The 25,498-nt window shown below is 44.9% G+C and overlaps 1 protein-coding gene and 1 long non-coding RNA gene across 11 annotated transcripts in view; one reads left to right on the top strand and one right to left on the bottom strand.

The window, feature by feature from the left end:
- Positions 1-25,498, top strand: part of Wwox (WW domain-containing oxidoreductase) — a 913,078-nt gene that overhangs the window by 243,407 nt on the left and 644,173 nt on the right. For all 9 annotated transcript variants that reach the window (XM_006531510.4, XM_006531512.3, XM_011248556.2 and 6 more), the window contains exon 7: positions 23,160-23,345. In XM_006531510.4, the coding sequence (XP_006531573.1) occupies positions 23,160-23,345 (186 nt within the window). The remainder of the gene's footprint in view (positions 1-23,159; positions 23,346-25,498) is intronic.
- Gm16118 lies at positions 15,398-25,066 on the bottom strand. Of its 2 annotated transcripts, none has more exons than XR_879218.2 (3): positions 24,849-25,066; positions 16,322-16,486; positions 15,398-15,795 (listed from the first exon to the last, which is right to left on the bottom strand). It is a non-coding gene; the product is annotated as a predicted gene 16118 (long non-coding RNA). The 2 variants fall into 2 exon arrangements; XR_879217.2 differs by having other exon boundaries at positions 16,322-21,241.

Below are 25,498 nucleotides of genomic sequence, written 5' to 3' on the forward strand. Positions count from 1 at the left end.
CAAAGCAGGTCTCCTGCAGCCACCTCTCCACTTAAGTTTGTGTTGTTGTTATTTGGTTGTTTTTGTTTGTTTGTTTGTTTGTTATATTTTTTTTGACAGAGGGTCTCTGTACTGAACTCGGAGCAGGCCACTTGGCTCGGCTGGCCTCTCAGGATTCCTCCTATCCCTGCTTTCTGAGATTATAGGTGTGTCTCCCTCTGTCTGGCTGCCACATGTGTGGTGGTTTGAGTGAGGATGTCCCCCCACCCCATGGGCTCCCGTTTGAATGCTTGGTCCTCGGTAGAAGTATTTGGGAAGGATTACGAGTTGAGTTGTCCAGTTGAAGTTGTGTCACCAGCGAAAGGCTTTGAGGTGTCAGAAGACTCCCAACAGTACCAGTGTGCTTTCTCTGCTTTGTGCTTGTGAATTAAGGTGGAACTTCTCAGCTCTTGCTCCAGTGCCATGCCTGCCTTCCTGCCATGCCATGCCAATATGCCCCCCATCCTGATGGTCATGGTCTTGGACTCTAACCCTCTGAAACTGTGAGCCCCAAATAAAACTCGTTCTAATGTAAGTTGCCTCGGTCACGCTGTCTTAGCACAATAATAGAAAAGTAACTTAGTTACTATGGACCCTGGGGGCTCAAACTCAGGTTTGTTTGTGTAGCTCAAACTCAGATGCATGTGTAGCATCTGCCTTACTGACAGCCATCTCCCCAGGCCCTGGGCAAAACTCATGTGCATGCATGCGCACACTCTGTTGGCCTCTTCCAGTAACCCTAGGTTCTCACCATCTTCACTCAGTTTACCAAATCAGAAGTTCCAAGCACACGAGAGTCTGAGTCACTTTCCCTTTGAATCATGTGTTAGGTAGAGAATTTGAGCCCAAGATTGTCTGCATCCAGACACAGAGAAGAAGTGGGACCATTTGCTATTGCCGCTCTGCTGGGGTTCTGTGCAGACCGCCTGCCCAGTCTGCCTCCCCAAGTTGTTTGCATGCTGCCGGTTCATCTGGGTGGCCAGCTCGGGAACCTGGATCTGCTTCTAGATGTTTCTCCCCAGAGTTAGTGGTCGTGGTGGTCAGCCAGTATCTCTCAGGCTAAATTATTCTGGGCATTACTGGAAAGTTCCCAACCAAAGACTGTGGCAGTTTCCCACAGAGCTATATTTTTTTTTCTGAAGATATTTTTGTTTAAATTAGGATTCGGGAAGGGAGCCAGCCTCCACAGTGCTAGTAGGCAAGGGTTTCTGTCAGTGGGGAGCAGCTGGGGCGAGTCTCTCTCTGATAATCACTCTGGCTGGTCTTCGGGATGGCCTGTGACAGACTCCAAAGCCTCAGCTTCTTGGTGATGGGCTTCGTATCCACTTTCAATCTGACTGGAACTTCTTCATTTACCAGAATAGAAAGCCGACATCTTGGGGCCTAAAACAGCTCGTCGGTCCAAGGACAGGATGTTCCAGAAGCATGTTCTTTCTCACTAGAGTTCTGTCGTCCCCAATAAAATGGAAGGCTGTGCTCCAATTCTTCAGTGTTAAAAGTTGAGACTGGCTTGCCATAAAGGACGTGGGTTCCTAGGAGTCCCTTGCCAGCCAGCTCTCATTGGCCAGGGGCTTCATTTGTCCTGGGAGGGAACTGCAGTTGATAGAGGCTTTGTATTAATCGAGTTGTGCAATTCTGAAGGTTTCTAGAACGCCGTTTTTCATCACGGGTTTCTATTTCTCGTCTCAGCTTTCTGTCTTTGGGATAATTTAAATAAATTTGGCTCAATTTCACCAAGAAAATCATACTAAGATGTGTTTTATTTAAAGGTTAAAATAAAGGTTTTCTATCCTTATTAAACATTTGAGGAGAAAAATCTTTAGCAAAATTGTTTATTTTTACGTTCCACTGGATGACTTTCAGAACCGGAGCTTCTAACCCGGGATATTATATTCTTGGATCCATATTCTAGAGTTCTGTCTCCTTTCCATCTGTAGAAGTGGGTGGGCTATACATTATTAAAATAAAACCCAAATTTTGAGGGATAAATTACCCAGAATACCAATGTGTAAATTATAGATTAATCTTCCCTTTTCCCCCTAGCTCAGCTCTGAGAGTAATGTTTTAGCCATCATTTCTGCATCCATCTTTGCTCAATGTGAGAAGTCCACCCTGGTCCATGCACCGGGGGTCGGGGTGGGGTGTCGAGGGTGGGGTGGGGTCCTGTTGCTTTGCTTTCTGCCCAGTGTGAACCCCAGGAAAGACAACACAGCGCCTGGTTTTCCCTGCAGCTTATGCTCTTCATTCTGGTCTCTGTTACAATGGTTCATGCCCGTTTTGACGAAGCCTACCCACTCATTGTTCTTCTACCCTATATATTTTCCAGCTTAAAACACAGAGAAACCACACTACAGGCCATTTAATATATCTAGAAACACCAGGGTGGTAACAGCTCGTCTCTTACAAAATCTTTACTTTTTTTTTTTCCTACTTAGCTTTTTAGGTGAAAATCTTCTTACATGACATTAAAATACATTTCAAAAGAATATCATACAGCAATCCTGTATCAAACAAACAAACAAACAAATGGCCTATGTCAATTAGTGCAGGATAAAGCAGGAATCAGCACATTTTCCTGTAAAGGGCCAGAAAGTGAATACTTTTTGAATGAACTCTCTTTGCAAGAACTCAGTTTTGCCTTTGTAGCATGGAAACAGCCGTGGGTAGTGTATTCCAATAAAACTTTAGTGTTAAAAGAACTGTGGGCAGTATGTATCAATAAAACTTTATTGACAGAACAACCATGAACAGCATACACCAATAAAACTTTACCTACAAACATTCCATAGATAGACTTCTCTGCAGGCACACTATTTTAACCATGGGACAATAGCCCACAATCCCTCCTTTAGTATAAATAACAGGTTTTGGGACATCAGCTGCATTTAGATTTAAATTTCAGCTCTATTACAAGTTCCCCCCTTTTTAGGATAGAGAATCACGTGACTGGTTATGAAGGGCAGACACATAAAGCTAATCTTTTCGTGGTCAGCTTCATCATTCTGTAAAAGCTGCCTCGGGATACTTATTATGTGGGAGAAGGAGGAATTTGTGTAGAATGGTATGCTGTACCATTTTCTGAGAAATACCTCTTTATGGGAAACACCCTGTGTCCAGGTAACACCCTGAATATCATTAAATAAGGAAGGTACCGAACCGAAGCTGTAGTGGGAACTTGAAGGCATAGAATGATATTGGTGATGGCTGCTGTTTATCAGTTCTTAGTCATTTGTCTTATACAGCTAAGGGGTCAGAAGGCAAAAAGAACTACGGTGTCTCCCATTTGTACCCAGTTCAACAAATAATACATTTTACAGGTCAAGAGATTTAAGAATCCTCTTTAAGGTCATCCTAGCCAATAGCTGGTAGGCGAGGCTAGATCTTAACCCCAAATCTCCACGGAGCTCAGCAACCTCAACTATTTGGAAAATAAGAGCGATCCAACTTATTTGGGAAAAGCACTGTGTAGCACATCTCCCCCCCGCCCCCCCAAGGAGGTTTGTCCCATTAATTGGATGGATGACAGCCCTTGCCTACTGGGATGATTATTAAGGTCACCTCAAGGTCAGAGTTGATGCTTTGTGAAGCAAATTTTCTATCAGTGAGAGGAGATTTGTTTTGCTGAGTTACCTATAAAGGAGGTTAAACAGGCCCATCAGAGCAGAGGCTCGGCCCCTCAATTAAGGTACCCAGACTATTTTCTTCCAAATGTTTAGGAGGTGCCTCTCCTTGGAGTCCCCTTAAGCAGAAACGGCAGCTATTTGCTTTCATTTACCATTGAAGGTATACATTTACTCCAAATGTCAGTGTTCATTTCCCCCCAGTCCCTACCTGTCTTCAAAATGATGCTTATCGGTAGACAGAGGAAGACCAAAGGGTCATTTTGCTATGTACACCTCTGAAACAGAACCATTATATTCACATGCAAACTCAGCTCTGACTCCAACTGACTCAGGGCCATCCTGCTGACTGAGGTACAGCCTCTATGCTTACTGATGTTGTCTGCTCAGGTCTCAGAGACCGGCTCTAATTTCTTGTGTCTTTATTGATTCCCCCCACCCCAAACCTATGCCTCTGTATCTCACACTCGTAGAAACATCCCTAGGCTCTGCACGCTGGCTCTAGCCATTACCTCATACTGCCCCCTCATACCTGCCTGTCTGCGCAGGGCATGACCATGGGTTTCTACAGAGCCTCCCACCTCCTTCCTTTCCCCTTAGCTCCACTTCTGTATCAACAGCTCATTTCTGAGATCAGCTGTTCTCAACCTTCCTAATGCTGAGACCCTTTGACACAGTCCCTCGTGTTATGGGGACACCAACCACAACATTATTCTGTTGCTCCTTCATAACTGTAATTTTGCTGCTGTTGTGAATCGCAATATAAATATCTGATATGTGACACCCCCTCCTCAAAGGGGTCATGACCCACAGGTTGAGTACCACTGTCTTAGAGCATCAACAACACACCCAGTCATCCCAGGCAATACTCTGGGATGTTTCCTGTTTTCTGTGTTGACTTTTGGTTGCTATTGTTTCACCAAGCCCCAGGGACCAGAGGCATCATTCTCAGATTTGTCTCTGACTTCATTCTGTGTCTTTATTCTGTTGCCTATGAAGACCTTGGCAGGTTACTCTGTCTTTGTGATCCTCAAGTCAGTTCATGGATGAATATGAGGAGAGACAGTCAAAGCACTCTAGGGTCATTGAGAGGGTGAGATAGCATACTCTTCTCACAATATTCCGCCTGGTGTCTGGTGTTCAGTCAGTACAGAATCCTCATCTTTGTCTATCTCATTCTCGTCTTCTGTCGTATCCATCACTGCCTTACGGTAAGTACAGAGCAGTTGATGGATGGATGGATGGATGGATGGATGGATGGACGAATGGATGCATGGATGGATGGATGGATGGATGGGAGGGGAGGAGGATGACAAACTGAAGGCATATGGACTCATTTGGAGAAAATTCATTTTTTGTTTGTTAATTTGGGGGCCTCTTTTTGAAACCATGTTTTTGATAGTCCAGGCCGGGCTTGATCCTACTATCTCTACTTGCCCATTGCTGGGTTCTAACACCATCTGCATTTCCAAACTTGACTTTTAAGGCACCGATTTTCTACCATTCAGTGTTCTTGAACGAATTATCCCCCTCGTGCCTCGTGCAGTGTTAAGATGGAATGTGTCTACATCTTGGGAAATGGCCATTAAAGATCTTTTTAAAAAAATTATGTGTATATGTGAGGATGGGAGTGGAGATTTCTGTTCACAATTTCAGGAGCTCTTAGGCTCTAGCAGAGAGGGTTGGCTCCTCTAACTGAAGTTATAGGCAGTTGTGAGCTGCCTGTCATGTGTGCAGGGAAACAAACTCATGTCCTCTGCAAGAGCAGCAGGTCCTCTTAACCACTCTGCCATCTATTTAGCCTCAGAAACTGCTTTTAAAAAGGAATCGTACTTGCCATGATTATTTTAGACAAACAAACTAAAGGTGCCCCCCTAGGAATCTGTGGCAATGTAGCTGCATCAAAGAGTCGAAGCTCCCTGATCTGGCCACGGACCCTGTGTTGCCACCAGCCAGGCACAGCTCAGCCCATGAAACCTGTTCTTTGACCCTTAAGGAGACCACCTAGCCTGCCAGCTTTGCAGCAAATCCATGACAGTGTTAATATTGGGTCACTCGAGGAGCCCTAGATTTATGTGAGACCTGCGCGAATGCACTCTAGCATCTGTTTTTGAGCCGTGTGCTCCTAGAGTGGCTCATGAATGCCATGTGAGTTCTTCCCCTTATACAGTTCTTTCCAACCCCATTGTCAGGTCAGGATTCCACGTTTACATAACTGACACATTGAGACACCGTGCTTAAACACATCTGAATAACAAGGGAGCAACTTTCATCCTCAGTCAGTTGTTGAGAAGTTAATTCTTGTTAACCTAAAAACTTGAATGTGCACTTGAAATCAATCGGCTGTGCTACCCGGTGCTGCCTCCCGAAAGTCCCCAAGGAAGATTCCATGTGCAGATGTGCCGCCCTGTTTTGAGTGTTGTGCGTGCTTTCTATTCTTCATTTGGAAGCATCGATTCGGAACCTTGTCTCTCAAAAGCACAAACGGGTCTTCTCAATTAGTAGCCCCAGTTCTTCACTTCACTACTTGACCTGGCGCTCTAGTGTAGCAGCCGACTGATTCGTGATAAGAAAAAGGTACCAGACAGGCTAGCTAGCTTGTCTCAGAACAAGCCCATAGGCACACTCAAGTTGGCATAACCCACACACTGATGACCAGAAACAGGCAGCAAGATATATCTGGTTGTCCCAGGAGTGTGTAACAGGTACATTGACAAATGGTAGCTTCTGGAAGTCACAGTGAGCAGAATGTCTCTAACCTCAAAGGACAGCAGTGCCTGGATTGCTTACGGTCGTTCTGTAAAGTCTGAAGAGACGGATGCAGCCATTCTTCCACTTGGCTGCTATAGAACCATCTAGGAATCCTTAAGAAACATGAATATACCAGTGCCACCCTTAGCCGTTCTGCCCTGTGGCCCTTGGGTATAGATAGATGGGTAGACAATTGAAAGAAGAAGCCCCTATTAGCTTTGTCAATTTGACAGCTCAGAGTCATCTGAGAAAGGAGAGCAATTGGATTTCTCAAGTCAGACTGGTGTGTGTGTGTGTGTGTGTGTGTGTGTGTGTGCGTTTTGGGGGTGAAGAGGGAGGAATTAGCTTGATTGTTCATTGATGTAGGAAGGCCCAGCTGACTGGATGGTGCCATTCCATGAACAGGTGGTGCTGCTCTGGATACAAGGATTAGCTAAGCATCGGCCCAGCTTGAGCCAGCATTCCTCCATGACTTCTGCTGCCAGAGGCTCTAGGGGCTCAGAGCAAGGAAGCCTAGGATGCTTGCCTAGCTAGCCCTGCACGACGGGGCTCTGATGGCTAGCCCCACACGATGGGACAGGGCTCTCATGGTAGCTGTTTTTACTGACAGAAGCAGCTAAAGAATGAAGGGTTCATTTTGGCTCATAGTTAAAGGTAGTCTTATGTCATAGAAGGCAGGTTGGGGTGCCTGCACCTGAAGCAGTTGGGTGCTTGTGGTCATAGCATCTCACATTATGACAGACCATGAAGAGGGGCTTGAGCCAGAACCAGGCATGGCTATAACCTTTAATGCCTATATGCACAGTGACCTCAGTCTGCCAGGTAGGTCCCAAGATCTAAAGGTTCCACAACCTTTTAACATAGCCACGGAGGTGAAACCACTCCCTGGTGTGGAAGTAGCAAGAGTTCTAAGGAGCCCTTCCATTGGTGGTCAGGGGGAACTAGAATGTGGCTGGGAAGTGTGCGAGTGAGTGAGCGAGCGAATGAGCAAGTGAGCCCTGGGCAGACAGACAGGCAGGAGCCACCTGCTGTTGTCTATTACTTATCAATCCTAGCTTATTCTGGCCTTCATTGGGAATGCCCTATTCCTTCTGGGGCCTTCTGAGTGATGGAAGGACAGCTACATCTTGTGATTGTGTGCGTTTTTTTGTGCAACTTCTTCAGACTTCACATTTCCATGGAAGGAGGGCATATACATATATGATGAGCTTAATGACAATTCATGTCTCTTCTAGAAGTACCTATGAAGGTGAGAAGACAGCATAGCCTCCCTTCGGCCCTCATCTACTGTGTTTCTTCCGCTCCTTTCTTTTGTATATTGTTTGTTTTTGTCCCTTCCTACTTGCTGTCATTTTCCTCTTCCTCCCAAGGTAGATTAGATGTTTTATTGGCTGGTTCTGTGTGTCAACTTGACATAAGCAGGAGTTATCACAGAGAAAGGCATCCCTTGAGAAAATGCCTCCATGAGATCCAGCTGTAAGCATTTTCTCAATTAGTGATCACGGGTGGGAGGGCCCATTGTGGGTGGTGCCATCCCTAGGCTGGTAGTCCAAGAAAGCAAGCTGAGCAAGCCAGCGGAAGCAAGCCAGTAAGTAACATCCCTCCATGGCCTCTGCATCAGCTCCTGCTTCCTGACCTGCTTGAGTTCCAGTCCTGACTTCCTTTGGTGATGGAAGTGTCAGCTGAGTAAACCCTTTCCTCCCCAACTTGCTTCGTGCAGGAATACAAGCCTTGACTAAGACTGATGATGTCTTCTTGTGTTGTGAGAGGCATGTTGCCATATTCTATGTGGCTTTTGCCTAACTTGAACTCCCAGGAACTGCTGCACCCACTGATGTTTGGCCTCTCAAGGTTCTAACACGCTCCCCAGGATACTAAGTGGTTCCTGGTTATTGGGTGAGAGAGCATCCAAAGCTCCACCCCTTCCCCCAGGGTATAAACATGGGGTGACCGACTTTTTTTTTTAATTGTCTAGCCTCCGATAAATGCCTATGCTCCTGTAAGGAACCCCAGCTAAACTCATTGGTTCACCAAGCAAGATTTGAGTAGAATCCTTCCAGTGTTCTATTATTGATGTCCTCCCTGTGGTGAATACAAGTATTCCCAGGGGGAAAAATCCCAATAAGGTGTCTGGCTGAATCCCACTTCATTGTTTTATAAAGTGTTTTTCTTCATTGATCTTCTCTGGACACCGGAGACAATTCTAACCATTCCGTGCTGGCTCCCTTTTGGCACTGGTGCTAGTTCAGCCACTTTGAACCTGGTGGGTGATAAGGGAGGCACCTACAAACCCATCGTCGACTGCCCGGACACATGCTGCTCTCTGGCATGGCTGTATTTCGTCATTAGATATTCCCAGAGCCTGCAGAGTCCCAGAGGATATCAGAGTCCATTAATTTTTATCATAACATGGAATCTCCCAGGTCTGAATGGCAGCACATAGCTGTCAGGGGCTTTCTGAACTCTATTATAGCTCCATATATCTCTAGGCAAAACAGAGGGGAGAGTCGTCATTGGCGAGGAAAATGTACAAAATGCATGAGGTCCTGTACTGTTGGACTTGACCGTCTTGACCATGTGCTTCAGTACATGGTATACACACTATTTCTTTCCCTATTATCCATACAGGTTCACCTCTGTGGCTCCTTATTAAAATTCTCCCCTCTGCCCACAAGAGAACTTCAGAGTGTGTATTAAATATATTCTCTTTGCATCATGCTAATGAAATCATCAACCAATAGTTTTCAACTATTCTATAAATGTTTTTTTAAAAATAAATAAATACATGAGTGTTCCTGTCTTATGAATTTCTACCAGAATTTATCCATCCAAGGTGGTGTCGCCTGGAATTTATAAATAATGGATCATTATGCTCAATATTGCTTTATATCCACAAAACGTACTTTTAGGGGGGGATGTTAATGCATGTCCGGGCCATCTAGTTATTTGGCCATTCCTTTTATTCTACACACTTGTCAATAAAGTGAAATGCTTAAAGGTTGCAATTTACCTGGAAAAGAGGAGACGCTGGTATTATTTTCGGGGCTTTCAGGTCCACTGTGGCTATAAGGAAGATGGGGCTCATGGGGAAATGTTGCTCTGCACTGAATCACACCAGCCCAGTGTGCTTCATCCACTAGCGCCCTCCCTCTTACCTAATACTAATGATATTTGTGTACTGTGAGTTGAGTTGTGGAATCTACCGCTGTCCATTGTGGCCTCCCAAGTGATTTTCATACCGTAAGTAAAATTCTTTAGGAAGACATCACAATTCCTTTGTCCCTAGGAACCCATGGGGGTCTACCAAGAGAGGCTTGATGACACTGCCTTTCTCCCCAGTTTCTGGAAGTTGTGTTCAAATGTGTGTGTGAGATGATGTGAGTGGTCCAGGCTGCTGTTCCTCACCCTTCCCTCCCTACTTCTCCATATTCTGCAAATCATTGATTTTCCATTTTATAAAATATTCCCTGGAAGCAGGAACACAGGACAGTAAAGTGCTTAAGTGCCTAGGGCAGGTTTGGAAATTGCTAGAATCTGCACCAGAGAGTCCGGCCTGCACTGTAGCTACTACTATGCCAATCTGCCTAAGTGCGCAATTATCAAATCGATGCCTTTTCCCCTAGAAAAGCGTGTTGGGGAAGATGTGGGTGCCACTGTGCTTGACACCCCTGTCTGAGAATCAATGCGATTGCGATCTCACTGCTGGGACTTAAGATGATGGGATGGGAAAAATCCAATCAAGATAATGGACAGGAGGCAAAAATTTGAGAAAATCACCAAAACAAGAGTGTTTTCATTTTCTGCTAATGTACTGACGTTCCAGAATCTACTCTAAGAAGTTGCAAATGGTGCATGAAATGAAAAATTCCCGTCGGTCTCCAGGGGACAGAGCCAGAGCTTTGCTCTCCTCCTGGTGATTGCCTGGATTGTTTTCTCTATTCCAGCTGAAACAAAAAGAAAATAGTAATTAAGTGTAACTAAGTTATTGTGACAGCAGAATCCACTCCTGGCTAATTATTGTGTTAATGGCCTGTGGTGTCCAGCAGGTTCTTGATGTCTTTAGGGCCATGCCCCACCCTAAGCACAGCTGATGAGCGTTGACCACCCAAGCTGGTCTTGGTATTATGGGTAATGGCCCCTTTTGCCTGCTTTCTTTCCTTCCCTATCTATAGAGAGAATCTTACAGAGACTCCAAGTGAGGGAACTTGGAACAATCTAGGGAATGTGGAGAGCAAGTGTGTATGTATTTTGTGTGCATGCATTCTTGGTGGGTACCATCTTCCCAAAGTGGAGAGTCCCGGGTATAAGAAACAAGACGCTGGGCAAAATGTTAGTTGCCTGCTTTAGGCAACTTCCCCATTAAGGTCAACGCAGAGACATTGTACATGGTTGTCCTTAGGACTTACTTTAATCATTATTTATTATGTGTATGTGTATGTGTCTGGGGCCAGAAGGAACACAGATGTCCAGTGCCCCAGGAGGCCAAAAAGAGGCCACTGGATTCCCGAGGAGCTGGAGTTACTAGGCATTTGTGAGTGTCCTGATTGTGCGGTGTTAGGAACTGAACTAAGGTCCTCTGGAAGAGCAGTAGGCACTATTAACAATTGATCCATCTCTGCAGATCCCGTGTGTAGAAGTTTTTCACTTCTCATAAATAGCAGACACACTGGGTATAGCCCATCGCTTTTACAGGAGACACAGCTGCAACTCAGTGTATTACTACTTCTAAGTTCCCCTTGCCCGATGAGAGGCAAACCCAGGCTGAAGAACACGTTTTCTGTGTCACATAGCTTAACCTCTCTGGCTTTCTGGAATTACATCAATCAAGAGAATTCTCTCGTGAAAAAATTACCACACACACACACACACACACACACACACACACACACACACATACTTCTAAAATAGAGACTGTGCTTCTCAGTCGCCCCTCAATAAACTGCCCATCATTTCCCATGGAAGACTTGTATAAAAGATATTCGGTACTTGCTTGTTCTTTCTAAATAACACCCTTAGTAGCACTTCTGTTACAATGCAACTCTTCTCAAATTAAATCAATTGAACGTCATATCTGGATTATTATAAAATCAATGCTTCTGTATCGTAGTATATAGGACTTAGTGCTACCAAGACTTGAAAGAAATCTTTTGTAAGACCATCCTTTAAACTGCAGTTCTGACAAGCCAGTTACATATATACCCAATGCATTATACAATATAATTTTTAAAAAATAATCTTTCTCATATTTTCCCCTAAATCCTCATGAACTGTACCCATGGCCTGTCCACTGCATAGCTGTGGTCTGGGCAGGGTCCAGAAGCATGGAGAATTTCAACTGGGTGGAGGCAGCTCTAGAAGGTAACTACTGTGGCCAAGTTGCTGCTGCCTATCATGAATTCAGAGCAAACCATCGATGTTAATTTAAGCCAGGACCCACCTTGTAATACTATACAGTCCTCACCCCTTCCTTCTCTGGCAGAACACACTGCTAGTCACAAAGTAAGACTTCCAAATGGGTTTCTTAATGGAACACGGCTCCATATGTCCTTTGCATCAAATTTCACAGTATTTCCAAATAGTATGAATTCTTGTAGCTCACTTGAGCAGTACCCCAGATGGTCTGACATTCTGTTTCTAGAAGGAAGTGGAATATATTTCCTCTTGCCGGGTGTTCCATCTAGGTCATTCTTTCGTTTGTTCTGAAATGGGACCCTGCAAAGTCACAACTCCAGCATCATCTAGAAGGGTACTTCTTAACCTAGAACACCGCAATTCATCTGTCAGGCATGCTATTTCATCTTCACAACGTCACTGTGACACCTCCTCATGGTGGTGGCCCCTGCTGCTCTGAGACTCCTTTAAAGCCCCATTCTTCTTCCTTTCTCACAGTTGACATTCTGGGTCTTCTTGTGTTCCTGGAATCATGATGTATCAGTCTTGTCTTCAGAGCATAAATGACTGTCATATTTGGCCATTTGTACTCACCAACTTAAATCATTTTTAGGTAATATATTGCCAAAGATGCCTATATAATGCTGCAGGGACCAAATGTCATAAAGAATATAGCATTAGTTCCGATGCATACGTTCAGCTTACTTGCTTTTAAAGGCTCATTTTTTATTATGATTGTGTGTGTGTGTGTGTGTGTGTGTGTCTGTCTGTCTGTGTGGTTATATGCTCATGTGTATAGGTGCCTGTCTGGTCCCCTATAGCTGGAGTTCTGAAGAGTTATGAGCTACCTAGTGCGGGTGCTGGGAATGGACCACTGATCCTCTGGAAGAGCAGTGAGTGCTCCTAACCATTGAGCCATCTCTGTAGCCCCAAGGCTTAGCTCTCACTGCATGCCATGCCCTCTGAGAACAGACTTACCTCCTCCTGGGCATTGCTGTCTAGTGGCACAGACGGACTATGACTCATGGTAGAAAGTGTGAAGAGGTGTGGGAATAGCCCCCCAGGACAGGCTGCGCCTGAGAAACTGGTCATTACAGTAAATGTGGGGGTGAGCTATGTGTGGCTCACTTGTTCCTAGGCACTAGGAAATAGTTGAGAAGGGAAGTGGATGTGTTGACGATACGTAATGATGGGATTGGCTCTACTCAAGAATCACCATCCCTGGTAGTTTGACCTTCATTGAGGACTTAAAAGCCAGGAATTTCTTGGGTATCCAGATTTCCAGTTCTGTGCTGCTGTTTATTGGCAATTAAGTCCAACAACCTTGTCATCATTGTCCTCCTCCTCCTCCTCCTCCTCCTCCTCCTCCTCTTCCTCTTCCTCCTCCTCCCCCATTCCTCCTCCTCCTCCCCATTCCTCCTCCTCCTCCCCCATTCCTCCTCCTCCTCTTCCTCCTCTTCCTCTTCCCCCTCTTCCCCCTCCTCTTCCTCTTCCTCCTCTCCCTCCTCTTCCTCTTCTTCCCCCTCCTCTTCCTCCTTCTCTTCCTCCTTCTCTTCCTCCTCGTCCTCTTCCTGTTCTTCCTTTTCTTCTTCCCCCTCTTCCTCCTTTTCCTCTTCTTCCCCCTCTTCCTCCTTCTCTTGCTCTTCTTCCCCCTCTTCCTCCTTCTCTTGCTCTCCTTCCTCCTCCCCCCTCCTCCTCTTTCTTCTTGACTTTCTATTGGTCTTATTGGGTTGACCTGGTCAAAGGTGTAGACAAAGCCTATAAGAACCATTGAAAAGAGAGCCCACTAAGCTTCAAGCTGAGCATCAAGGGTAAAGAAATGGTCAAGAGTTCATGAGACTTCAGAATAGCCCCTGGGAGGACAAGAGTGTGGCAAAACGTGAAATGGGCAGAGCTGGAAGGGTCCACATAGTGCGGGGACAGCATTCACTTGGCAATAGCTGGTGTATGGCGGGCAGTGAAAGAGAACGGACACATGCATTGGAAAACTAAAGTGGGTAAGCAGACAGAGGGTTGTCTGTTACAACGCAAACCTGCTCTCTAACCTCAGGTGTCTCTGTCTTTTTAGCCCTCTAGCCTCTCTGTCTTTCTTTGTTTCTCCTCCAGTGATTTTCCTCCAGTTTAATGTGTGTGAGAATGTGGAGGTTGGAGGACAGCCTTAGGTGTCGTTCCTCAGGCTCTGTTCAGTTTTTTAAACATCCTTTACTTCATCTCTGGCATTTTCACTCACATATACAATGTATCTTGATCATATCTACTCTAACAATCCTCTCCTATTTTTCGTGGACATCCCAGAACCTGTCCAGCTCTGCCCATGGTGTCCTGTGTTTGTTACCTATGATTCCACTTAGCGTTGCCTGTTGGAGTGTTGTCTGAGCTTCTGTTCATGTAACCATAGTTGCACATAGTTCATGAGTACAATGGACAGGTCACCTCTAGAAGACAGCACCACATTCTTTTTGAGGCACAGACCTGGAAGTCACCGAGTAGGCTAGGCTGGCCGGCCAGCAAGCCTTGGGGAGGGGAGAGGGTACTCCTGTCTCTGCCTGCCCAGATCTGGGGATTAGAAACCGGGGACTATGGCTCTGTTTCCCCTGAGACATGGGTTATAAGAATATAAGTCCATTCCCCAAGTCTACGTAGCAATCACTTTCCCAACTGAGCTGGTCTCTCCCCAGCCCTGTCTGCAGGGTTTGATGACGTTAATGCACAGCAGGAATGAGACAATAGAGAGAGAATGCCTGAAATTGGGACAGGCAGGGCTCTGAGGATCGAAAGCTCAGCTCAGCCGTTCCTTATCTGGTTAGCACCAGCCTCTGGACAGGACCCCATCCTTTCCACTCACTGCCTCTACCAGCTCTCCTTTTAGGAGAACAAACCAGTTAAACTCGGCTACTGAGAGAGCCTGGCTGCATGGTCAAGAAGCCTCACTCTGGTCACTCTGAAGGGTACCTACAGAGCTACCCACTGGTTCATCATTAGGACTCCACCTACCAGGGAAGTGGAGGAATTGTTGTATGGTCCTTTGGTGACACACTGCTTGCCATGTAGAGGGGGCAGGGGGCTGCCGCCTTTCAACACCATCGCAGGAGCTTGATGCCTTGCATGGGTCTACCCATCAGGCAGAGAAGTGGGCAGTTTCTCCATGAGCAGACCAGAGAGCAGGCGATGGGTTTCTCCTTGTCGTAATCTCCAGTGCTGCACATGGATGGTGGCCCTTTCCACCCCCATCACCCTTCCCAGGTCAGAGCCCAGGTGAGGGTGAAATCCCCCTTAAGGTGCTGACTGATAATATCTGTTCTGGGCTCCCTAGATTGGTCTTTACTTCCATCCCTTCTTCACAGTTTGATCCTGACTTTGCTCTGGGCTCCATTGATACTGTCTTTATTCCCACCCCATCTTTCTAGTTTGATCTAGCCTTTTCTTTGATGGCCTGTAAATATTCATCATCCAAGGCGCGTTTGAATCGCCGTGGCTTTTAGTTAAAATCGAGTGAAATGTTACCATTTGAATAATAAAAACCTCATTAAAGGAAAGCTAAAAGAATACTTTTCCTTTTGTACAAGCCAATTAGGTACCCTCATAATTTAGGAAAAAAGAAGGCAAGCACATTATGGTTTCATATTCCATAAGCCTGTTTTAATTAATAGAGGTGACAAGGTTTCGGTGCTAGGTACATAGCCTGCCTCTGGTGTTGTGCAATTAAACATTAATGATGAGAATGGAAATGGGAGAGCTAATGTGTCCCCCACATCCGCTGTGCATCCAGACTAAGGTCTCCAGTAGGTTTCCATGCTTGGGAACACGGCATGACCAACGGTGCCTAGAAGAGGACCCACGGCCACTGAAGGTCACCATGGTCACTCTGCCTCAAAGCATCTAAAAGACAAGCAGTCACAGACTCAGGTTTTCTTTTTGTGGCCAAAGGGCAATGGTGTAGAGATACCACCGGCTGGTCAGATGCTGGGCTGTGCTCATCGCCAACTTGCAAGCTCCGGTCTTCTGTTCCCAGTTTCTAAGGGGAGGAAACGGGTTTACATGGGTTCACCAATGGGTCATGAACCTGCTAAGAAAGTAACTGCCCTAGGCTAGAATGCCAACACTTCCACCTATCCATCCTGGCTTGAATATTATATTAGTTACTTGTAGCTGTGACAAAAACACCTGACGGAAGCAATGTGAAGGGTGAAGGATTTATGTGGACTTGCTCTTCATGGGATTATAGTCCATAAAGGCAGAGAAGGCATGGCAGGAGCAGGAGCAGGGGCAGGGGGAGCAGTTCAATCCATGTTACTTGTAGCTGGGCCCCGTGTGGCCAGCAGGAAGCACAGGATGGGCATTGAAGCAGGGCCAGGTTGTTTAAGCCTTGAGGACCCACACCCAGCACTCATTTATGCCAGTTAGGCTCTGTGCCCCAAATGCTCCATGCTCTGTAGGCCTACATTTTTTGCCACATTTAATAAGGGTTCAACCTCTTCTCTAGCCCACCACCCAGCAGAGGTAGTGGAGGAGAAAACTTATTAGGATATGGGGATGTGGACCTGTTCAGCTTGATCTTCTTGGGCAGCAGTTCAGTCCCATAGCAAACATCAAATATGATTCAGCAGCTGCAGACCAGTCCTCTAGACGGGCAGACACCAGGCGCGAACCAACAGCTACAATCCAGTCCTTTCAGCAAGCCGACACCAGGCAGCTGTAGTTCAACCCTGAAGAAACCCCCAAGTTTGCCAACTGGCCTGAGGCGAGGATGTGGAAGCAGCAAGCTGCAGGAAGCTCACTAGCCATTCTTGGGCAAGTTTTTCTCAATGTCAGCGTTAACACAAGTTGAGCTCAACAACTCTATGTAAGTCAAACCAATATATGTGTGTCATTATCAAAGAATAGCAAGGCGGAGCAAACCAAACCAATGCTCAGTGCTTGTCTCCCACTGTCCATGGGGTTATATTTATACTCCTTCATCAGTCGTCCTTATACATGTTTGCTATATCAAAATATCCCTTTACCTGTGTCTGCTTCAGAAAAATAGTCTTTCACATATTTGCTTTAGCAATACATCCTTTCACCTGTGTGCCCCAGAAAAACATTATTTGATATAACTAACTTTCCAAAGAAAATAGAAGTTTCCACTTCAGTGTTCCAATATGGCTGCTGCTGATGCCTAAATTCACAACCCCGAAGCTGTGGGTGGCATTCTACATTCGAACTGGAATCATCTTTTGCCTTGTTCTTATCCAGTCATTTGTTTACTGGTTTACTTTTGTTGACTCAAATCTTTGAATCCCAACCTCAGGAAAGTTGCCTCTAATTATGTTATTAATTCTATAATAGTGTAATGCACAAACCTATCCTGACTGAACAATAGCAACAAGAATGAACGCCACCCAAAGTTTTCATGAAAGTTAAATGACCTGTGTACCCCAATTCTCAGTGGATGTTAACCGGACCATCCCAAGGCCAGGGGCATGGGGGAGAAAACAGCTTGGAGAATTGACCAAATGTTAGAGTTATAATAAAAAATGAGCTCAGATGTAATAATACGCTTGTGTGTCTGCCCTTCCTCTAATGTCACGTTTTCCAAAGAGTCTGCTTTGCTCGTAAGCCTCTCAGGCACAGACTTTGCTCTACTTTGGTGTAAAGCAAGGCTGATGCATACAGCAGGGAGCTGCTGCCTCAGAGCCCTCAAATCCAGTCTTCAGAAAGGAATGGCACCATTTGGAGCTGTTTAATGACAGCCATGATGCACACCATGTATAAGAAAGAAGTTATCCGGGACAAACCCAGCTGACCACAATCATTTCACCACGCTTATTTTTAAGTGGTGACAAGTTGGAAAACAGATCAAGCAACAGAAACAAATGCCGTGATCTCCTAACAAGATCCAGATTGCCCCATGATAATGAGATTTCATGAATACTTAAAAATGTGATTTATCAGATATACTTCTCTCTAGCTGTGCTGTGCATGCTTTCCCCCCCAAGCACTGAACCAAACTTGACTATCAGTTCTTTATCACCTTGCCAAGAACATGGGCAAGAAGGGAATGCTTCCAAATTCCTATAAGAAGGCAGTGTTAGCTAGATGTCAAAATCAAAGTCTTCAGAAGAAACCGACGGACCAGCGTCACACAGGAACAGACACAAAATCTTCAACAAAGCACCAGCCAACCAAATGAAATAATGTACAAACAAAAGGATTATCTACTGACTGACTCTCTAGGGACTCAGTGGTAAATATTCAGAAATTAATCAATGAAAGAAATAGAAACCAGGAGAATATAGAATATAGAGCCATCTGGATGGATACAGAAACATCATTTGTAAATAGTTCAGTACACTTTGTTGACTAAAAACCATACTCAGGCTATTCCATCACCTCATTAATGGTACCTATAGAAATTAATGGTGCCTATAGAAATTAATGGGACCTATAGAAAGTCCACCACTGATATATTTACACCGAAAGCTTGGATGATGTCTCCCTAACATCCAAAAATGGGACAGGGGTGTTAGCAGCCAGAACCCATCCAAACTAGAAAGGAAGAAAAAAAAAAATCAAAACTGCCTTCCTTGCAGAATGAATCACTTTGCATCTTAGGAACTCAAATTGGAAAGGGTGACAACTCGCAGCCAAGTTCAACCCGATTGTGAGGTGACTGCTCAACATGCAGAAGCCATTTTGCTTCCGTGTAGGAGCAATGATACCGCTCCAAAGGAATTAGAGAAAATCATTCTGCTTGCAGTAAGAGCAGAAAAATAAAATAGAGAAGCCGTTTTGACACATACAAATGTTCATAAATGTAAAAATCAAGAGTTATGAATGTATGAAATATTGTTAGAAGAGATTAAAGAGCACTCAGATGAATGTGAAGATAGCCCATGTTCATGGATTGGAAGGTAGGATGTGGTGTAGACATCAGTAGCCCTCAGTGTTGGAATTGATCTTGGGTGCCCTGTATTCAGATGCTGAGATCTGTGTCCCAAGGTCAGGTTACAGTCTGGGCATGGGCATTGTACTGACCAATGTGCTGTAAAGAATGCTCCCCAGTAATCGCCTATTGGACACTGACTTTGCTGGAGAGAGAAGAAGGTGGGACTTGAGATCCAGGGGAGGGACCAGGAGGGTAAGAGCAAGAGGAGGTGGAGAAGAAGTTCGCCATTGGGCAGGGTGGACCAGGAACATGTGGCCAGGAGAAGTTCACCCTGAGGACAGCCAACTCTAGCAGAAGCTGCCCGGGAGATACTAAGTTGTCAAGTCATGGGGCATTCATGTGGGTTTTAACAGCATGGAAGGATTAATATAGCTCAGAACCTGCCCAGCATAGAGTGAACAGCTTATTAGTAAAACCACCAGGTGTCTGTGTGGTTTTATTATTCAGGATCTATACGGGCTAGAGAGAGGCAGAAACCCCCATGAAATTCCTTCTATACCTTCAGACTGATCTATACTGTGAATTCAGTTTTCCTCAGACCTGGAGTTTTGGTTGTGAACTTCACGTGAGAATGAAAAAGGCACTGGACAGACAAACTGAGGTTTGAAACAAAGTGTGAAGCTCCCCATTTTCAGTAATTTAACAGTGTGACGTGTCATGACCATGGATCATGGGGAACTGAATAGCACTGGGATTCCAGAATTAAACCCTTATGTGGCTGATTTTTCAAACCTCGTTGCTGGAATAACTCAGTGAGTAAAGATTAGTCTTTTCCATAAATGGTTCCAGAACCTGTGGGTGTCCACCATGAAGGAATGAAGTCACATCGCTTTCCTGCACCATATACAAAAGTGAGCTAAACAGGAATTAGTGGCCTAAATATAAAAGCTCAAATTACTACATCCCAGAAGGAAAATATGGTATCAGAATATCTTTATGATATTAGAATAAATAATGATTCGATAGGTCCAACCCAGAAAGCACAAGGGACAAAAGAGGAATTAAAAACAAAACAAAATGAGAAAGATATTTGAAAATATCTTGAAAGGGCTCATCCATCATATATAAAGAAAATTCAAAATTCAACAATAAGAAGATAAACCTGCTAGCTCCAAAGAGGGCATAAATGCTGAACACATATTTCTCCCACGAAAATATGCTAGCTGCCAATGAGCACATAAGAGATTCTCAGTATCACTTAGCCAGGAATGAAATTCAGATGCAAATCACAGTGAAGTCATCACTTGGATTTGCTGGGGAGACTCAGGGATCATTGTAGAAGGGGAGGCAGAAAGATCGGAAGAGCCAGGGGATAAGGGAGTAACTAGAAGCTACACCCATAAAGTCTTACCAGTGGGACTGTCTAAATATGAGCTGAACAAGAACACCAGCAATAGACATGCTAACATGGATGAGTAAAGGACTGTCAGGCCTCAGTCCTACAAAAAGACCCACAAGCAACTAAGGAATGCAGAGGCTGGGAGAAACTGTCTTCCCCAAGGAAGAGCACACCAGTTAACTATACTAAATGGGCAGCCCTGAAAACATGCCTATAAGTAAGTAACATTATGTAAACTCAGCCTGAAGAGGTTGTATTTGTGTATTTAGTGTGTGTGTGTCTACATAACAACAATTAATGAAAGAAGAGGCCATGAATTTGAAAAGGAACGGCATATGGGAAGGCTTAGGGGGAAAGAGAGAGAAGGGGGTAAATACAATTCTATTATAATCTAAAGATATTTTAAAAATAATTTGAAAAGAATAGATGAAAAAAGAAAGGGAGAGAGAAAGAAAGAAGGAAAAAAAGAAAGAAAGGAAGAAAAAAGAGAGAGAGAAAAAAGAAAGAAAGAGAGAGACACACAGCGAGAGTGCCAGAATTACCACAAGGTGGGGGAGTGTAATGAATGCACGGTTGGTGGGGATGTGGGGGACGTGTCTCACTTTGGACGGCAGTTTGATTCCTCCCCAGAAGTTAAACACAGCATTATGCTGTGAGCCAACAGTTCCATTTGCAAGTACATACTCAAGAAATAAACAAATACGTCTCCAGAAGACCTGGCAAAGCAATGCCTGTTCCAGCAGTATTCACATTAGCCCAACACTGCAGTAACCCAGATCCCATCAAAGTAGCAAAGGACAAAAAGATGTCATCTGTGCATCCAGCAGAGAGGTCTCAGGCTTAGGAGGGTGGGCAGCGTCCATTTTTCAGACAGCATGAAACCTCAAAACATTGTGCCTAGTCAAAGATGACGGTCACAAAGGATCACATGTTATCTTGGCTCCATGCGATGATTGTGTTAGACAAATCCATAGAGTAGAAAGTGCATATGGGTGGTCACCATGTAATTACCAACAGCTAACGAGTTGCTTTCTAGTACTTACAGTTACTGTAAAGGTAGAAATGTGGTGATAGGATGCAACCCATACATATTCAACCCAGAACACACGAAAACCCCTGGACTATGCGCTCAAATGAGTTTTATGGACGTCAGTCACATCTCAGGATTAGAAAACAGGAAGCACTAGCAAACACCTAGAAGGAAAAACAAGTTTAACCATCCCCTCCAGACCTCTTGCCAGTCTTTATTTTCTTACTCAGTGACTGCATATGGAGAAGTCTCATTTTTTTCCTGCTTCTGGTTTTGTTTTGACTCCATGTTATTATCACATGTATTCATTTATTTGTGTGTCTTCCCTCAGAAGGTGTGTCTGTGTATATGTGGGTGGGTGCCAAGGCTGGGGTGTGGAGGTGGGAAGTCAGCTTGCAGGAGTTTGCTCTATCTTTTCACCCTGTGGGTCTGGGGAATGGGACTCAGGTCATCCAGGTTGGTAGCCAGTAGTGTCTTTATTCCCTAAGCCATCTCCACAGCCTTGGCTTGGGTTTCTTGAGACAGGATTGCACTATGTATGCCAGGCTGGCCTAGAGTTCACTGTGTGCCCCATCTTGGGCACCTGCCTCGAGCTCCTTTAGTACTGAGATGACTGCTGGGAGCCACCACGCCTGGGTGGGCTTTCCCTTTCTTGGAGAAAGCTCTATGACACACATTGTCACACATGCTGACCCTTGCCTCAGTTCATCTGGGAAGGTCTGGGATCCTCTGGATTCACTGTTGCTTTCCTAAGGTAGAGTACCGCAACATGGGTGGTTTAAAGCAACAGATTCATAGTCTCTCCTAGGGCTGGGAGTCCAAAGACTGAAGCCCAGGTATCTACAGGGTTACTCCTGGCCTGGCTGGGGGAGCCTCCTCCTGTTCTCCTGGCTTCCTAAGGTGGCGCACAGTCATTAGCTTTTCTCAGCTTCCCCATCTGCCATTCTGGTTCGCTCTATCCCACTGACATGTACACAATCCTATTATATATTTTGCTTCATAACAGATTCCAAAACAAAGTGGATTTACTTGCGATTGGGCTGTCAGCTTCTTACCATTTCCACGCATCCTACTCCATGGGGCAGTTAACTTCTGGTTTGTTGCTTTTATGTTTTGATTACGGATACAGTAGAGGGTCCTGAAGATTCCCTCATTGTGTCATAGCTGTTCATTAGAGTTTCTTTGAAGTAAAAATATATCTTATTCGGATTTAGGGCTTTCATCCAAATGAAAGGGTTACATTTACTGTTAAATTTTTATTCATAGCACACCTCCTCTTATCCCCGGGCTTATTTCTAACAGGTTCAGATTTAATCCCAAAGGAAGATACACACACACACACACACACACACACACACACACACACACACACACAGACAGACATTGAGATTAGGCTCTCTTTTACCCAAAGATAGCCTGGAAATCACTTCACAGTCTGAGATGACCCTGAACTCCTGATTCTCCTGCCCCCACCTCCCGGGTCTCAGGGTTACACACATGCTTGATTTATTTGGTGCTGAGGATAGAACCCAAGTCTAAATTTATACTAGGCAAGTGTTCCACCGACTTATGCCTCCATCTCTAAGACAAATGTATTGAAATACTCTGTGACCGGCTCTGTAAACAGACCATATTCTCTTTGATCCATTTATTTAGTATCCACTAAGCATTAGGCCCCAGTGTCAGTTTTTCTTGTAGTGTATCAGTGTCCTAAAGAAAGGAAATCAAAAGACCCCTGGTGTGTATTTGTGGACTATTTTGATTGAACATAAAAGCAGTAGTAATTGTTTGTATTAGAAAGCACAGTTAACCGTTAACCAGAGACAGTGTGTCTCAACGCCAGCGAACCACCCTCATCCTGACATACCCTGTATGATTCTGGGTTAGCATGGGTGTCTTGCGTCCTGGGAACTTCTTGTTGCTGGCACCCCAAAGTCACAGCCCATTCAGAGCAATGTAACATCCCGCCTTGTCTCGTTTCTCACTGGTTGGCATCTTGACAACCCAGAGAAATGGGTTGTTCCTAAGTGATTGTATGTATATCATCGATTTGTGCCTGATGTCATGCATTTCCTCGTGCAGGTCTCTTCACGTGCTTGTGTGTAATGCAGGGACGTTTGCTCTGCCCTGGGGCCTCACGAAGGATGGCCTGGAGACAACCTTTCAGGTGAACCACCTGGGACATTTCTACCTTGTCCAACTCCTGCAGGATGTTCTGTGCCGCTCATCCCCCGCCCGTGTCATCGTGGTCTCTTCCGAGTCCCACAGGTGGGTTTGAATTTGACTTCATATCTTCCACCTGTCCCTTCATTTGTGCCACCTGAAATTCCCTTCAGGGTGCTGAGGCTGAAGAAAGGGCTCAACATTTAAAAGCTCTTACAAGTTCAGTCCCTAGACACTAGGCCAGGTGACTCACAACCACCTGTGACTCCATCTGTAGAGGATGCAACACCCTCTTTTGGTCTCCACCAACACCAGCAACCACACACACACACACACACACACAAATAAATCTTTTAACAATACTACTTTTGACCAATCTCACTATGAGAAACATGAGTGTACACAGCCTGGCTTCATTAATTTTTCTAGATCCTTCCAGGTGTGTGATCCTGGGGAATTGTTGGGGGGGGGGCTGTCTAGAGCAATATAGAGTGATTTTACAATTATACCTCAGGTTCCTCATTGATTTCACTCAGAGATGGAATAATAATTGATTAAATCTGAATAGCACGACCTTTATTGATTTGTAATTCAACAACTTCAAAGTCTCACTGAGAGGAGAGCGGCGGTTTTTCTAGCAGGGGAAACAACGCAGTTAAGGGCCGAGAGATGAAATCCAATTGTTTTATAATGAGAAATTAGGGAATTCAATGCAGACATTAGCAGCGTAATTGCAGAAAGGAAAGGACTGTAGTTAGTGCGGATTGGAAATCTGGCCATGCCTCTTTCGGTTAGAATTTCAATTTACACATCAGATGGCGTTGCTTTCTGATTGCCATTAGACTATTCAGTCGACAAAAAAGACATCTGAAAACATCACCGTGTTTTCAACATATTTGTGCGGGAGTTGGATAAACAACTCTCTGAAGTGCTGAGGAAAGACAAAGGATTTTCGGGGCTTCGGAGGCAAGATTTACAGCTTGTGAGGGAGACTTCCTTCACTTCCCTGTGTTCTTGGTTGTTGGGGGTAGAAGGAGCTTTGCCTTCTTGGTAAAGTAGCCGGTACAAATAAATAAATAAATAAACAAACTATTTTCTTCCTCTTCTTCTCCATCTTAAGTCCTGAAATGTTTTGGTGACCCAGAATGCAGTCTTTCTCTCTCTCTCTCTCTCTCTCTCTCTCTCTCTCTCTCTCTCTCTCTCTCTCTCTTTCTCTCTCTCTCTTTAATCATTCTTCCATAAAATGTAACCCCTGGGACTTTGAAGAGAGAGACCAGCCAAGGGTTAGCTTGAACCCTTTATCACTCCCAAACACAGGGGCTTACGGTGTAAGTGACACGCCGCAGACAGATTTACTCTTGCCAGTTTAAATTTATGATGGCTTCAATGAAAGAGAAGCTCGCGTAATAATCCTCCCCCGCCCGGGAAGACACGAAACATCTAGTAATTAGGCAGTAACAAAATCTGGCCAGGCTTATCTTTGCAAATCACACCGGGTTTGTGAAAGAAAGGGAGCCCCCCCCCCCCCAAAAGCAATGAAGGAGGCTACCATGGGGGCAGGCAGGAGAGAGAGCTTTAGAAATAAATCTGCCAGCCACAATCGCTTACCAGATGTGGAGGGCACCACGGGATATGTTTAAATGAGCTGGTATTTAATGGGAGACGGTGTGGAGGTGTCAGCTGCTCCCTTCCCTCTGTACAGCTCCATCTTGGATGCTGTTTTCCTGGGACGCCTTTGTTCTCACTGGAACCACAGTGTAATTTCTGCCTACTTGGAGATCCACATCCTAGTTTCATTTTCAAGATGCGTCTGGAAGGAAAGACCTTGGTCTGAATGAGATCCGTTGCTATTTCTAGCAAGGCCTGACTAATGTGTGTGAGAAAGGCCTGCATGGGTGTGCTGACTGGCTCTCGCTGTCCACTTTCTTCTTATTAACATTATACAAAATATTAATTCCTACAAGCCAAACTGTTTATCACTCTCTTGTGGTATCCCTGTGCTCCAGAGAGCAAGCATGGGTGCCAGGCACACAGACAACACTGGATCATGGCAGAAGGGCCCGGAGCCTAAACCAAACTGTAAAACACAGTGTTGCTCTCTAATTACCTCCATAAACCTTGGCGGAATCTCTTCGTTGGAGTCAAGACCCCCTGTTAGGGGAAAAATAAAGTCCTATGTTTGCAGAAAATATCATACTGGATGCCCTCCAGCGAAATATTTATTAGCCTTCTCTCTCTCTCTCTCTCTCTCTCTCTCT

This window comes from Mus musculus, chromosome 8 (assembly GCF_000001635.26).
Source record: "Mus musculus strain C57BL/6J chromosome 8, GRCm38.p6 C57BL/6J".
NCBI classification, from domain to species: Eukaryota; Metazoa; Chordata; class Mammalia; order Rodentia; family Muridae; genus Mus; species Mus musculus.